The following is a 13,916-nucleotide window of genomic DNA, read 5'->3' on the forward strand; positions in this document are numbered from 1 at the left end:
AAATCGTTGGCCTCGCAGTTCTGAAGACCTCGGTTCGATCCCGGTGGGACGGTCTGAGGGCTCCCCCGTGCTGAAAAGTCCCCTTGTGTTTAACGCGCATGCGTTACTATCAGGGGAACTCTGGGTACATACTAGACGGTTACTGGGAAATCCCCCGCTCTCATAGTTCCCCTTCTTCAACATAGAGCACGCTAACATACGTTATATCCTAACCGTAACCCTAACCTAACCTTAAAACAAAAGTATACACATATCTGTACGTTCGCTGTGTTCGTCTTTCTGAGACGTCCATAGAGAACATGAACACTCGGCGACAACTCGTCAAATGGCACACGTTGAAGCATGGAAGGGGATGTTTCAGATTGGCAGGAAGTTTACAAAATACTGTATATGCGCATCCGCATTAATCACAAGAAGACTTTTCAGCACCGGGAGCTCTCAGACCTGTGCCTGTGTGGAGTTTGCATGTTCTCCCCGCGCCTGCGAGGGTTTTCTCCAGGCAGTCCGGTTTCCTCCCACATCAAAAACATGCAACATTAATTGGAAACTCCAAATTGCCCCTAGGTGTGATTGTGAGTGCGACTGTTTGTCTCCATGTGCCCTGCGATTGGCCGGCAACCAGTTCAGGGCGACCCTTGTGAGGATATGGGGTAAAGAAAATGGATGGATGGATAGTTTTGTAATCAGAAATCAAGCGTAATGGGTTTTTCAACCTTCGTTCATGTTTGGTAAAACAAAAATCCTTGGAATATCTCAACTTTATCATTTACAATATGACATTCTGAAATTTTGTTACAGATTAGCACAAAAATCATGGAAGTTGAATTACATGATTTGCCTTTGCGGGCCACATAGAATCTTTCGGCAGGCCGGATCTGGCCCCCTGGCCTTGGGTTTGACACCTGTGGTATAGTGGAACATGGGAGTAAAGTGGACCCCCCCGCTATGTGCAGGGGTTAGGGACCGGACCGTGAACGGTGAAAATCCGCGTAGGGTTGATGCCCTCTAGAACTGCAATTGAATTATCAATTAAGCATTTTGGGGAATGGATAACCCCAAAAAAAGAAGAAAATAATAATTAAATTATATAAAAAAAGAATAGATCCAACACAGAATATTTTCTCTCGTGTCCTTTTAATTTAATCAAAGAAACCATTTACAGGAACAATAACTGTAAATAAAGCTGCATGGAAGGATTAAAAAAATTAATAAGATATTTATTTTTGGCTTACAAATGTGAAAATGTCTGATAAAAACGCAGACTCCTTAACGTTTTCTGCATTGCCTACTCACTTGAGCATTTTCCATTTCATTTTTGCCATTTTAGTTTTATATTCTGCACCACTGATTGCGTGGTGACCTTCAGTAGCTTGAAAGGCACGTTTAAATAAAATGAATAACAATAATCATCATGATTATTTTTCCATGACATGTGCTCGACAGAGGGTGGCTGAAGGAGGCAACAGTGTAAAGCATGGTCCTGTTCGAGTGGACCCATTAAAACACTGAGCAACCTGTTTAGAAAAAAAAAAAAATAGAGCTGGGGGTAAAAAATACAATGACCATCTTTATAGTTTACTTTCTCACGTAGGTCACATCCACCTCAGTTGAAAAATGCTCAATTTTAAAAATCTGGGCTCCAATTTACCTGTGTGGTGTTAAATTCTCCGTGTGCTAGCGTGGATAAAATGGACGGCTAGCTAGCTAGCTAGCTAGTTCTTCACAAATGTATAACGTGGCAAAACCAAATCAACTCATACCTTGAAACGCATTTGCCTTGATATTTTTTATCATTCAAAGTAAATATGAAACGGGATTGGCGCTGAAATTATGTACCGCAATTGCCATCCTGTAAGGCGCGACTTTTTTTCCACATGCTTTCAACCCTGCGGTTTATGCAGTGATGCGGCTAATTTGTGCATTTTTGCTAGCGGCCGCAAGGAGGCACTCGGGCGGAAAAGGTGAGAGTGAGAATGGTGGAATATATGTGCCGAGGAAGTGACTTTTACCGGTCTGGCCCTGTTAGCGCTACACTGTGTTACTGCCGTGTCGCAGTGATTTTTACCAATATGTTTTTATTTTTTCATAATCGGTCCTGTTAGCGAGGCGTTAGCGATAGTGCGGCGGCACTTTCCAAATGTACCGGGTGAGGTGCGCTCTGTAGGCCGGGAATTCCGGTATATATAGTGTTAATGTCACTGTTATGGTTGAAATGTATTTAAAAAAAAAAAAAGAATAATAATCTTCAGCCCCGCACATGTTATTTTGTGCCTCCAGCACTCCAAATGCAGATTGTTCCCCATCTGCTTGATTGCAGCATCCTCTCGTTAATCCAGGAAAACGGATATTGCATTTCCGCACGTGACCCGACCGGAGAAAAGAAGCGATGAGACCTTGGTCCCGGGACAACTTCTTTACTTCTCTGCCGCGCAGCATATGCCCTCTCCTCGGCCCGAGCTGTAGACGGGGGACACGCAGACTCGACTGCTCGGCCCAAGGCGCGTGAGTCGTGTCGAGCGTGAGGACGGCGGCAGGTACACGGAAGAAGAGCTTTGGGTCTGCCCGTTCTCCCATCTGAGCCAGAACCCTCTCAGGCCCTGCTGTTGCGCCGTCCATTCGACCTGGACCTCCTCGTGCTCTGCTGGGCTGAGCTGGAGGTCTGCCAGGGCAGGCAGACTTGCTGCTGGTTCTGGTCAAAAAGAGGATATTTGCATTTGACAACATTTTTCTTGAGGCATTCTGTAGGTGAGCTACCGACGAGCTTGCCCAAGTGACTTTGGGTGAGAGGATGGGTACACCACTAGTCAATCTCAACACAAATATAGACAAACCGTCCGTACTCAAACTCCCACCGATGTTATCGTAGACCAACGCACGTATTGAAGTTAGCACGACGTCAGTGAGGCAGAAGCAAAGTACGCAAAAGAAAATCTCTGAAGTTTGGAAAGCAAACCTAGCTAACATACCAACCTAGTAAATCTATGATCGCAAAAACAAGGGACTGGTAACTACTATCTACCGCTGCTAAGTAGAACGTATTATAACGATCCCACAAGTGATCATGAACATACATAGCCACCAATCCCCTTTCGATTGCCTGATTGAACATCCATCCATTTTCTTTGCCGCTTATCCTCACAAGGGTCGCGGAAGTGCTGGAGCCTATCCTGGCTGTCAACGGGCAGGAAGTGGGTTACACCAAGAACTGGTTGCCAGCCAATCGCAAGGCACACCGAGACAAACATTCGCACTCACAATCACACCTAGGGGCAATTTAGAGTGACCAATTAATGTTGCATGTTTTTTGGAATGTGGGAGGAAACCGGAGTGCCCGGAGGAAACCGGGGTGGCACGGTGTATCAGCTGGTAGAGCGTTGGCCTCACAGTTCTGAGGTCCCGGGGTTCAATCCTGGACCCACCTGTGTGGAGTTTGCATGTTCTCCCCGTGCCTGTGTGGGTTTCTTCCGGGCACTCCGGTTTCCTCCCACATTCCAAAAAACATGCAACATTAATTGGACACTCTAAATTGCCCATAGGTGTGATTGTGAGTGCGGCTGTTTGTCTCCATGTCCCCTGCGATTGGCTGGCAACCAGTTCAGGGTGTACCCCGCCTCCCGCCCGTTGACAGCTGCGACAGGCTCCAGCACTCCCCATGACCCTTGTGAGGATAAGCAGTGAAGAAAATTGATGGATGGATGGATGGATGGGAGGAAACCGGTGTGCCCGGAGAAAACCCACGCAGGGACAGGGAGAACATGCAAACTCCACACAGGGAGGGCCGGGATTGAACCCGGGTCCTTAGAACTATAAGGCCAATGCTTTCCAGTTGCTCCACCGTGCCGTCCCTAACTGAACAACACTTAAAAGTACATAAGCGAGCTGCTATGGCCAAGACTGACGCTAAAGTATTCAACACGTAGACTGGCTAACTTTGTCTCGGTTTACGTTCTTGCCAAGTTCCGCTGTTCAAGTGCAACGCTCGTTGAGGAAAACTGATTAGTAACATAAATTTTATCTTTAAAAAAAGAGATGAGCTAGATGACACCTTCACACACCTTCCTGAGTGCAGGCTTTCACAGACATGGCTCTCTCTTTGCCGTTCTTGTACAAGGCACTGACTGTGACGAGGTACTGAGATCCTGGCTCCAGGTTGGCGAGCACTGTGGAGTTCTGGTGGTTCTGTACGATCACGGTGTGGACCGCGCCGCTCGGAATGACCCCGTACTCCACGGTGTATCTCTTAACCAAAGCCGGCTGCAGGGGACCCCAGCTCACTCGTGTCTGACGGGCGCCGGATTCGGACACCGAGACCACTGCCGGGCCTAAAACATCTGAAGTTGCTGTGGCAAAAGACGACAGGATGGACGGAAGGAAGGAAGGGAGGAAGGAAGGAATGTTGTAGAAAATGTAAACACTGCTGGAGATTTATAGAAATAAAGTGGCGCGTGTTGACACTCTTCCATTTCCTAGTAATTGTGCAACACATATTTGAACACAAACGGAGGAGCAAGACATTAAGACATAAAACATAACTGTATCCATGGGCATGATTTTTATCCTCCCTGCAAAAACGTAAACAAAAAAACATTCCTGCATCTTAAATGAGGGAAACTAAGAAGTCAGCTAGCGACACAGAAGCGATTTTGCTTGGTTTTGGCGCGTGTAGCGCTACGATTTTCAGGCGTTCGCATTCATTGGCCTTAACATTCGCGCGATGATAAGGTTCTCACCTGGAAGCGTGGTGAAGCTCACAGTGAGGGTGTTGAAAAGCCTCTGGTTGGACTCGGGCCGCAAGGAGGCGGAATAAGTGGTCTGGGGCCGCAGTCCGGTCAGAGCCACCGAGCTGGCTTCTCCCAGGAGCGTGCGTCTTTCCTCTGAGCGTCTATTCCCAACGGTGTTGTACCGGAGCTCGTAGTAACCGCTCAGTGTGCTTAAAACAGGGCGCCACTGCAGTACAGCACTGTGCGACGTGACATCAGTGGCGCGGAGTCGCTCTGCTCGAATGATCCCTACAAGTAAGATGAAACCAAATGTGTTCTTCATTGCTTTGTCGAGATGAATGGAGAAAACAAAACCAGCCCCCAGTGGGTCTGGCCGCCAAATATAATTCACACGTACTGATAATGGCCGCCCTCATGTCCTCCGTGATGATGTCAATGTTGTCCATGTCCACAGAGTACAGGTGGGACTCTAGGGGGGGCGAGACGGCACGCTGCAAGACCTGGTAGTCGCCGTGCACTGTGGACACAATCAACACAGACACCCCTTGCGCCTTCAGCTGCGCTATGGGCAGGTCCACCTCCCCCAGGTCCACGCCATCGGTCAGCCAGAGCAGAACCTTCGGCACGGGCGTGTCCGTCAGGAGCCGCTGGGCCACCCGCAGCGCCGCTTCCGTGTTGGTGCTCCCCTGCAGCTGCGCGACGCCGAGCAACGCTTTCTGCAGGCTCCTCTGATCGCTGTGCACGTCCAGGCCGAACTCCAGGTTCGGGGCGGTCCCCACCTGCAGGAGCCCGACCCTCACGTGGCCGCTGCCGAGCGAGAAGGGCCGGAGTAGCTCGGCGGCGAAGCCCAGCATGCGTGAGAACTCGTAGTTGGCCACGCTTCCTGAAGAGTCCAGCAAGACCAGAATGTCGCCCTCACAGCAGTTGGAGGCTGAACAGACGGACAGAATACCGCAAAAAACTGCTTACGTTTGGAGGGGTCACAGATGGAGTCATTGGGTTTCACTTAAGTTGAACTAATCCAATGGATATGAAATCAAAATATGATTCAAGTGAGTGAGCTGAAGTCTGTCCACACGAAAAATGCATGTTCCATAGAGTTTAAGTCCGGAGATTGACTAGACAAGTCTATAACATTCCATTTCTTGTTCCGGATGACCTCCTTTGCTATCTCGCTACGTAGACAAAGTTCTCGCAATCAGTCAGTTGCATCTTGCCACACAAAATGTTTCAGTAGATTTCGGATTCTACTTTGCTGCTGCCTTCATGTCAACGAGTGATAACAGTCTGAGAAGATCCCATGCATACCCAAGATAGGACTTGACCTCCGGTGACTTTCACGGATGAGTTTTTCTGTCCGTAAATGGTTCTCCCGAAAATGTTGAGGCCTATCTTTGCACTTTTTGGCAAATTCCAGTCAGTTCTTCGTATTTATTGGAGAAGTTTTTCAGGTTTAGCTTCTGTACTTTTGGAATACTTTCCCTCCTGGCCTGTTGGGGTTCTTGCTGATATCATTAACAGTTGTTTTTACGTTTCTGGTCTACCCATTCAAGATCTACTATTTGGTACACAAGTAGTTTATTTCTTCTTCAGGTCATTCCAAATAGTTGGGTCGCAGTAATCGTTTATTTTTTTCACCTTTACTCAACTTTGTTCTCGAGTGAGGGAGGAATGGAGCGGGAGATCCACCGACGGATCGGTGGAGAATCTGCAGTGATGCGGAATTTGCGACGGTCCGTCGTGGTAAAGCGGGAAGTAAGTCGAAAGGTGACGCTCTCAATTTACCAGTCGATCTAGGTACCTACCCACACCTATGGGCATGAGTTGTGGATCGTGACCGGAAGAACAAGATTCCGGATACAAGAAATGAGAATCCTCCGCAGGGTGTCCGGGCTCTCCCTTAGAGATAGGGTGAGAAGCTCGGTCATCAGGGAGGGGCTCAGTGTCGAGCCGCCGCCCCTCCGTATTGAGAGGAGCCAGATGAGGTGGCTGGGGCTTCTGGTTCGGATGCCTCCAGGTGAGGTATTCTGGGCCTGTCCCACCGGAAAGAGACCCCAGGACACGTTGGAGAGACTACTGTATGTCTCTTAGCTGGTCTGGGAACGCCTCGGGATCCCTCCGGAAGAGCTGGAAAAAGTGGCTGGGGAAAGTGAAATCTGGGTATCCCTGCTGAAGCTACTTCCCCCGCGAACTGACCCAGAAAGGCGGTACATAATGGATGGACGGATCGTCAGTTTTCTGGTTTTTCTTCAAGGGCAAAACCCAGATGTGAAAGTGAGTTCAGACACGCTATTTACTTGTTTGAATAATCAACGTAACAGGACACACCCGGGAAACAAAACACAGGCCAATACTTGCGCTCGCACGGAAAACGTCCCGCTTCAAACAAAAGGTGTTACAGTATCTTCGACCGAGTATCAGGCGGAGATCTGAATACCAGGAAATAAAAGCCGAGATACCGATCGCTTTTTCGTATTCGTAGCTCAGATTTCAGAACCGCAACGGGCCTCGCCCGCCCGATCCTTTCAGAGCGGCGTGCGCGTGTCCGCAAGTTCGCCATCTCCCGTTTGTGGAAGCTCAGCGGAACCGGAGAAACATTTTCATGCGGTACTCGCCCACAGTGATTGCATTTTTAAAAGGCCGGCGGACAAGAGCGAAAGAGAAACCGCGTCGGGCAAATCCTCATAAAACAAAAGGGAGGAGAAGCGGAACGGAAATCAAAACGAGACGGAGACAAAACACACGAGCTGATGAGGGCGAGAGCGACTTTTCTTGGGTGCGCTTGGATGAAGTGTCGCATTTTTTGCACTCGTCCGAAACAGAGCTGGAATCTGAGCGTGTCATCTAGCGAATGCCGGAGATGCAGGGAAATTCCAACGGGTGGACAAAAATGTTGGGACGCCTCGCCATCATAACCCACAAATCAAATCAAAGTAGATTATAGTAGAACATATCACTGATTAGATGGACTGCGAATATGCGAATATAACTCGTATAGCAATAATCGCACGGTTATATTATCTTGTGCAAAGTACGACTGATATTATTAGAACTTACTGTTGTTTGACTACCTATCCAAACGTCGGTATTATACCGCCCCCTGGTGGCCAAGGTGTCCACACCGAAAGGAGCAGCACAATATCCAATTATATCGAAACAAAAAATGCAGTTTCTGTTTTATTCCTTATATTCAATTCTCATGTTATTCCTGCATCCCTTATAAAGGGGACAATATTATACATGACTGTACAACTCATTCATCCATTTTCTTAGCCGCTTATCCTCACTTGGGTCACGGGGAGTGCTGGAGCCTATCCCGGCCGTCAAAAGGCAGGAAGCGGAGTACACCCTGAACTGGTTGCCGGCCAATCGCAGGGCACATAGAGACAGACAAGTCGCATTCACAATAACACCTACGGGCAATTTAAGACTGTCCAATTAATGTTGCGTGTTTTTGGGATGTGGGAGGAAACCGGAGTGCCCGCAGAAAACCCACGCAGGCACGGAGAGAACATGCAGCTGATCCACCAATTTGTCTATTTTTAAAAAATATTTTTAAGTCACAGTGGATAAGCTGGTAAAGCATTGGCCTCACAGTTCTGAGGTCCCAGGTTCAATCCCAGCCCCGCCTGTGTGGAGTTTGCATGTTCTCCCCGTGCCTGCGTGGGTTTTCTGCGGGTACTCCCACATCCCGAAAACACACAACATTAATTGGAAGCTCTAAATTGCCCCTAGGTGTGATTGCGAGTGCGTCTGTTTGTCTGTGTGTGCCCTGACAGCTGGGATAGGCTCCAGCACTCACCCTCGTGAGGATAAGCGGCAAAGAAAATGGATGGATGGCTTTTTAAGTCCGGCAGCCAACGCAAATGACAATGCGTGTTGAAAGAAAATTTCATTATTTTGGAATATTAAACGATCTGCAGCTGTGTCGTTGTTCAGGTCTACCTGGTGGGGTCGAGTGGAAGGACTTTGCGCTTGCTGTAATAAAACGGCCGAAAATCGCAAGCGTCGCCCCGAAGGAGGTCAAAGGTGAGCTCGAGCGCCGTTGCGAACGCGACCGCCGTCTCCCTCACCTGAGTCTGGCAACCCAGCAGCCTGGAAGTTGCCGCGCTGCAACGTCGCCCACAGAAAAACGCAAGCGGGCCAAACGAACGTCATCCTCACAAAATGGTCACCCGCGGCATAACGCTTCTCCTCGCGGGTGTGTGGAAGTGTCGATTGTGATCGGCGTAACCTTCCTCCTCATCCTCATCCTCCTCCCCCTTCTCGCCCTCCTCCTCCTCCTCCTCCAGGAAGTCACATCATCATTTAAAGTTTCAAAAAAAAGTCTCGCTGCTCCGACATGCAACAGGCGCTTGAGGCCCGCGGGCACACGAGCGAATCATTACACGTCTAATGAACAAATCATGAACAGGTGACGCCCCGCTATTAATAATAAACAAGTATTATGCGCCAGAAGACCGCGTCAGGAGGGACGGGCGTGCGTTGTCCTCCGGGCTAAATAGTTTCTGAATGCTTTACATGTACTGCATAGTAGTGTTTTGGATACAAATAATGGCTAATTATGTCATGTTGAGAAAAAGAATACCACACAATTAAGTAATATGTCGTCACGTGACTAGTATGGAGACATAACACAGTGCAAATATTTCATCAGTCAGAATTTAAATGTAAATCATATTTTTTTTTTTTTTTAGCCATCCAGTCTGGAATTATTACTTATTACTTATTATTACTTTGATATGACATAAGCCAGCACCGCCAAACCTTTTTTTTCAACATCACAGACTCTTTTCAGAGAGGGGGTATAAATATTAAATATTCCATCAAACACAAAGTAATGGCTCAGCTGTTACCTTTCCCACAATGTTTGTTGCTCATTCCTCATTGACATCTCATTGGTCACGCGTTCTCTCCTTCCGATTGGTTGTTCTTCCTCAGGCGTGGTGGTTTAATAATCTTATTAGAAGTAAAAGACGGGGCCAAAAAGAGTGTTCGTTTTTTTTTTTTTTTTAAAGATCATTTTATTCATTTAAATTAAATTCACCACTCATGACCTTATTGAAGAGAACTGTTGGAATTGTTTTTATTTTTTTAAATCCCGGTATGGGAACACGTTATGATGGATTGACACATAGCACCCAGGTGTTCCAACCGAGATTCAAACTCAGATCTGCTGACTGCGAGGCAGATGTGATAACCAGTACGGCCGAGTGCGGCCTCTTATGAAACAAATCCATCCACCCATTTTCTTTGCCGCATATCCTCACGAGGGTCAGGGGGAGTGCTGGAGCCTATCCCAGATGTCATCGGGTACACCCTGAACTGGTCGCCAGCCAATCGCAGGGCACATGAAGACAAACAGCCACACTCACAATCACACCTAGGGACAATTTAGAGTGTCCAATTAATGTTGCATGTTTTTGGGATGTGGGAGGAAACCGGAGTGCCCACCTGGCGAACACCCACGCAGGTACGGGGAGAACATGCAAACTCCACACAGGGGGGGTCGGGATCGAACATGGGTCCTCAGAACTGTGAGGCCAACGCTTTACCAGCTGAGACACCGTGCCGCTCCGTGAAACAAATATTGTTTTACATTTGGGATTATTTGGAAAAACAATTACCTCAGAACATTTTGTACTGTTAAAAAAACAGCAACATTTTGACAATCGCACCATGGACATAAGAGCCTCTTATCTGCGTTTTCATCACATTTCTTGCACACAAGCCCGCAGAGAAGGGGCTGAGGTGCATGCTGGGTAAAATGAGGGATGTCCTAGCATGCAGATGAAATGATGACGATAACATAGATGAGTGCTGGAATCTGTCGATACATGCTTAAAAAAATACATCCAAATTAAAAAAAAAAACATTTAGTCACAAAGTCTGGCAAGTTTAATCATCGCAAAATCATGCAGACATACGTGCGCACAAACTTTGTCCTTTATTAATGCAAAATACTTTCAGTCCTTTTTGGTTTTTATTCATCCAGTTCTAATTGTGTAGAAAATGCACCCGTGCTCAACCGTATTCAGTTTAGAATCAGAATCAGCATTTTTGGCCAAATGTGTAAAAACACACAAGGAGTTTTTCCCCGGCAGTCGGTGCTGAAAATCCGGCTAATCCAAAAGGTTTATAATTGGCCTGATGAAATGAGGCTCCTCCCCTGCCTTGATAGTTGCGAGATGTCACAAGATGGCGCCACAGCTATAGTTTTATGTTAGACATGGTCTTGACCAGAGCACAGAAAAGCCAGGGGGTGAGTTTTTCAGCAAAAAAAAAAAAAAAATGGTGGATCAGCTGGTAAACCGTCGGCCTCACAGTTCTGAGGTCCCGGGTTCAATCCCGCCCCCGCAGTTTTCATGTTCTCCCCGTGCCTGCGTGGGTTTTCTCCAGGTGGGCACTCCGGTTTCCTCCCACATTCCCAAAACTTGCGACATTAATTGGACACTCTAAATTGCCCCTAGGTGTGCTTGTGAGTGCGGCTGTTCGTCTCCGTGTGCCCTGCGATCGGCTGGCGACCAGTCCAGGGCGTACCCCGCCTCCTGCCCGTGGAGAGCTGGGATAGGCTCCGCCACTCCCAGCGACCCTTGTGAGAATAAGCGGCGAATAAAATGGATGGATGTTCCATGTGGTGTGTTTACATACTGAGCGTCGGTGGCAAGGAAAACCCTCAAACATGACTTTTTGCAGTGACGCGCTGAGGAAAACAACTTGGGCAGCATTTGACTTGATTTTTTTATCCAGATGAGGACAGATGCAGCCATCTGTCTGCTGCGTGTCGAGGCTTGCGGCACCGCAGCCCGTAGCTCAGCTAGGAAAGTGGAATTTCCCAACGGCGGGGCGTTTTCCGAAGGTTTCTCTTCCTGTTTGCAGGGACAAACATGGATAATAACAGTGTGGATGTTTTTAGATGAGATGCTACATGTGTTTTTTTTTTTTTCATCTCTAATTATTCATCTGGAAAAAACTTCCAAATTCACGAGAGCTCGTTAGCTTTAACCTTTAGCAACCGCTGTGCCGTGAGGGATCGTCAAGTGCGATGTGACAAAACAATTTTACCTAAAGTGCCACTGACACGTAAAGCATTGTTTTTAGTATTTTTTTTTAATGAAAACAAAGCCAACCAGAATGGACCCATCTGTTTTTTTCACCACACGTCGTATATGGATTTTTGTATCTCACGCCATGAAAATTCGTTTTAGAGAAGAAGCAGGAAGTGATGTTTTTTTCCAGAAGCTCACACTGACGGGTATGTGTGTTTATACCAGTTTTACCGGCGGGAAAGTGGCTGTTTTTTCCTGCGTGTTAGCCAAAATGACGTCTCGTTGTTTTGCTGGATATTCCTCGAACACTCGGGAGGATGAATTCGCTTTTCACACGTTTCCAAAAGACCCGGTTCGTCGTGAAAAATGGATTGCACGGGTGCAAAGGACGAGAGCTCTGTGGGTTCCAAATGACAGGTAGGTGTGTATACAGCCACTAAAAAAAAATAATAGAAGGGGGAAGACGATTTTTTTTCATGTAGACATTGAAGTAAATAATGTTATATGTAGTTTTCATAACAATATCGATTTTAAAATGTATATAGGCATGTCGGTGGAACTTTAAAGCCCAAGTGTCATGCCTGTAAACATTCTAAAATAGATATTGTAATGAAAAATACATGCAAAACATTATTCACTTGAATGTCCATACGAAAAAAATATGAGCGGAGACCGCGTCGTCCATGTGCAAATTTGCGGAAGTCTCATTCGACATTGAAGTGGTAGCCATATTGCCTGCGTCGTCTGTTCATTACGTCACACCGCGACATACGCCACTGAGAATACGCTGTGCCACCTACGATGGACACAGAAGCTCTTTTCAAAGAAGAGAACATCTGACAATCGAGTGACGTAACCGGGGCAATATTACCCTATCGTTTCGAGCCATATTTAGATGATATGCGGATCACTTTTAACTAACAACAGACTCCCAGACAGTATGTATGAGCCAGCCCGGCCGGTGACGAAACATTGACACATTTGGCACCCCTGACTTATGTGCGCGGATCTTTTGTTACATTCTGAGAGGATTACCCCCCCCTCCCAAACAATTATTTTTTTTAGTAACTGTATACACACCTACCTGTCATTTTGAACCCACGAAGCGCTCGTCCTTTGCACCCGTGCAATCCAGTGTTCACGACGAAAAGTATGAATGAATGACTGAATCCATTCTCCCGAGTGTTCGAACAATATCCAGAAATACAACGAGCCGGTATTTTGGCTAACACGAAGGAACAAAGAGCTACCTTCCAGCATTTAAAACCCGTAGAAACATACGAGACCGCTTGAGTGGGCATCTGCTACTAACGTCACTTCCTGCTTCTTCTCCAAAACAAATCCCTTGAGAGGATTTTCATGGCGGGATTTTAAAAAAGCCATATAGGCCAAAATCATGTTGTGTGGTGAAAAGCCGGATGGGTCCGTACCGGCTGCCTGTTTTTCCATTAATAACATACTGTCAAGTCAACTAACAGGAAGAGCACCTGTCCCCCCTCCAGACCTGCAGGGGGCAGAGAAACCTCAATCACACAACTCTTCAAACTTCCTGTCAGAGGCCATATTGCTCACAGACAGCATGTGAGCTTGTGTGGAACAAAGAAAGCCTACCAGCAAAAGGAATAAATCACTAACAAACAACTCAAAAACTCAGAAAGGCACCCCTCTGTTTTCGGTCAGACGCAACTGGTCGGGAAAGGACTTGGATGCTAATTGGTTAATTTGTTTCATTTCAGCTACAAACTATGTTCTCTGTGTTTGTCTAACTTCTGAATTAATCTAGAGTATTCATGGAGACAAAGTGGATGCTTTTGTTTGATTTATTCAATCAGTTATGGTGCTTATTTACTTTGTTACTTTTGAATCCTTAAATGTATGCCATTGATTTACTTAAAATGTGATTACTCGGGTTAAAGTAATGCTTTGATTACCCATTTATTTAAACTAAAGCTTATGCAATGTGTTCAATGTGCTTCTTTGTTCAAGGTTTTCAACCTCTAATCACCTTAAACATCACAAGATTTGAGTTTTTCATGCGTTTGAAGATCAAGTTGGGGCAACGAACTGAGGGAGTTAAAGACAACTTGACACATCCTAAAAAAAAAAAAAAAAAAAAAAATCATGCATTTCATGATAGCGGCACTTT

At 46.6% G+C, this 13,916-nt stretch overlaps 1 protein-coding gene across 1 annotated transcript; it reads right to left on the minus strand.

Annotated features, from left to right (window-relative positions):
- Positions 1–1,127: 1,127 nt before the first annotated feature.
- LOC133507368 (von Willebrand factor A domain-containing protein 1-like) lies at positions 1,128–10,478 on the minus strand. Its single transcript, XM_061832319.1, has 6 exons — positions 10,400–10,478; positions 8,795–8,959; positions 5,119–5,652; positions 4,731–5,009; positions 4,056–4,340; positions 1,128–2,689 (listed from the first exon to the last, which is right to left on the minus strand). Exons 1-6 carry the CDS (start codon positions 10,476–10,478, stop codon positions 2,415–2,417), a joined length of 1,617 nt encoding a protein of 538 aa, XP_061688303.1. The 3' UTR covers positions 1,128–2,414.
- Positions 10,479–13,916: the final 3,438 nt, after the last annotated feature.

This window comes from Syngnathoides biaculeatus, chromosome 10 (genome assembly GCF_019802595.1).
Source record: "Syngnathoides biaculeatus isolate LvHL_M chromosome 10, ASM1980259v1, whole genome shotgun sequence".
Lineage (NCBI taxonomy): Eukaryota > Metazoa > Chordata > Actinopteri > Syngnathiformes > Syngnathidae > Syngnathoides > Syngnathoides biaculeatus.

Bases quoted from the DNA above. Each gene is read 5' to 3' on its own strand.
- LOC133507368 (XM_061832319.1), bottom strand. From the start codon at position 10,478: ATGCACCTCAGCCCCTTCTCTGCGGGCTTGTGTGCAAGAAATGTGATG. The intron at 5,653-8,794 runs GTGAGGGAGACG...CCGTCTGTTCAG, and splicing joins TGCTGGGTTGCCAGACTCAG to CCTCCAACTGCTGTGAGGGC. The intron at 4,341-4,730 runs GTGAGAACCTTA...CTTTTGCCACAG, and splicing joins GAGCTTCACCACGCTTCCAG to CAACTTCAGATGTTTTAGGC.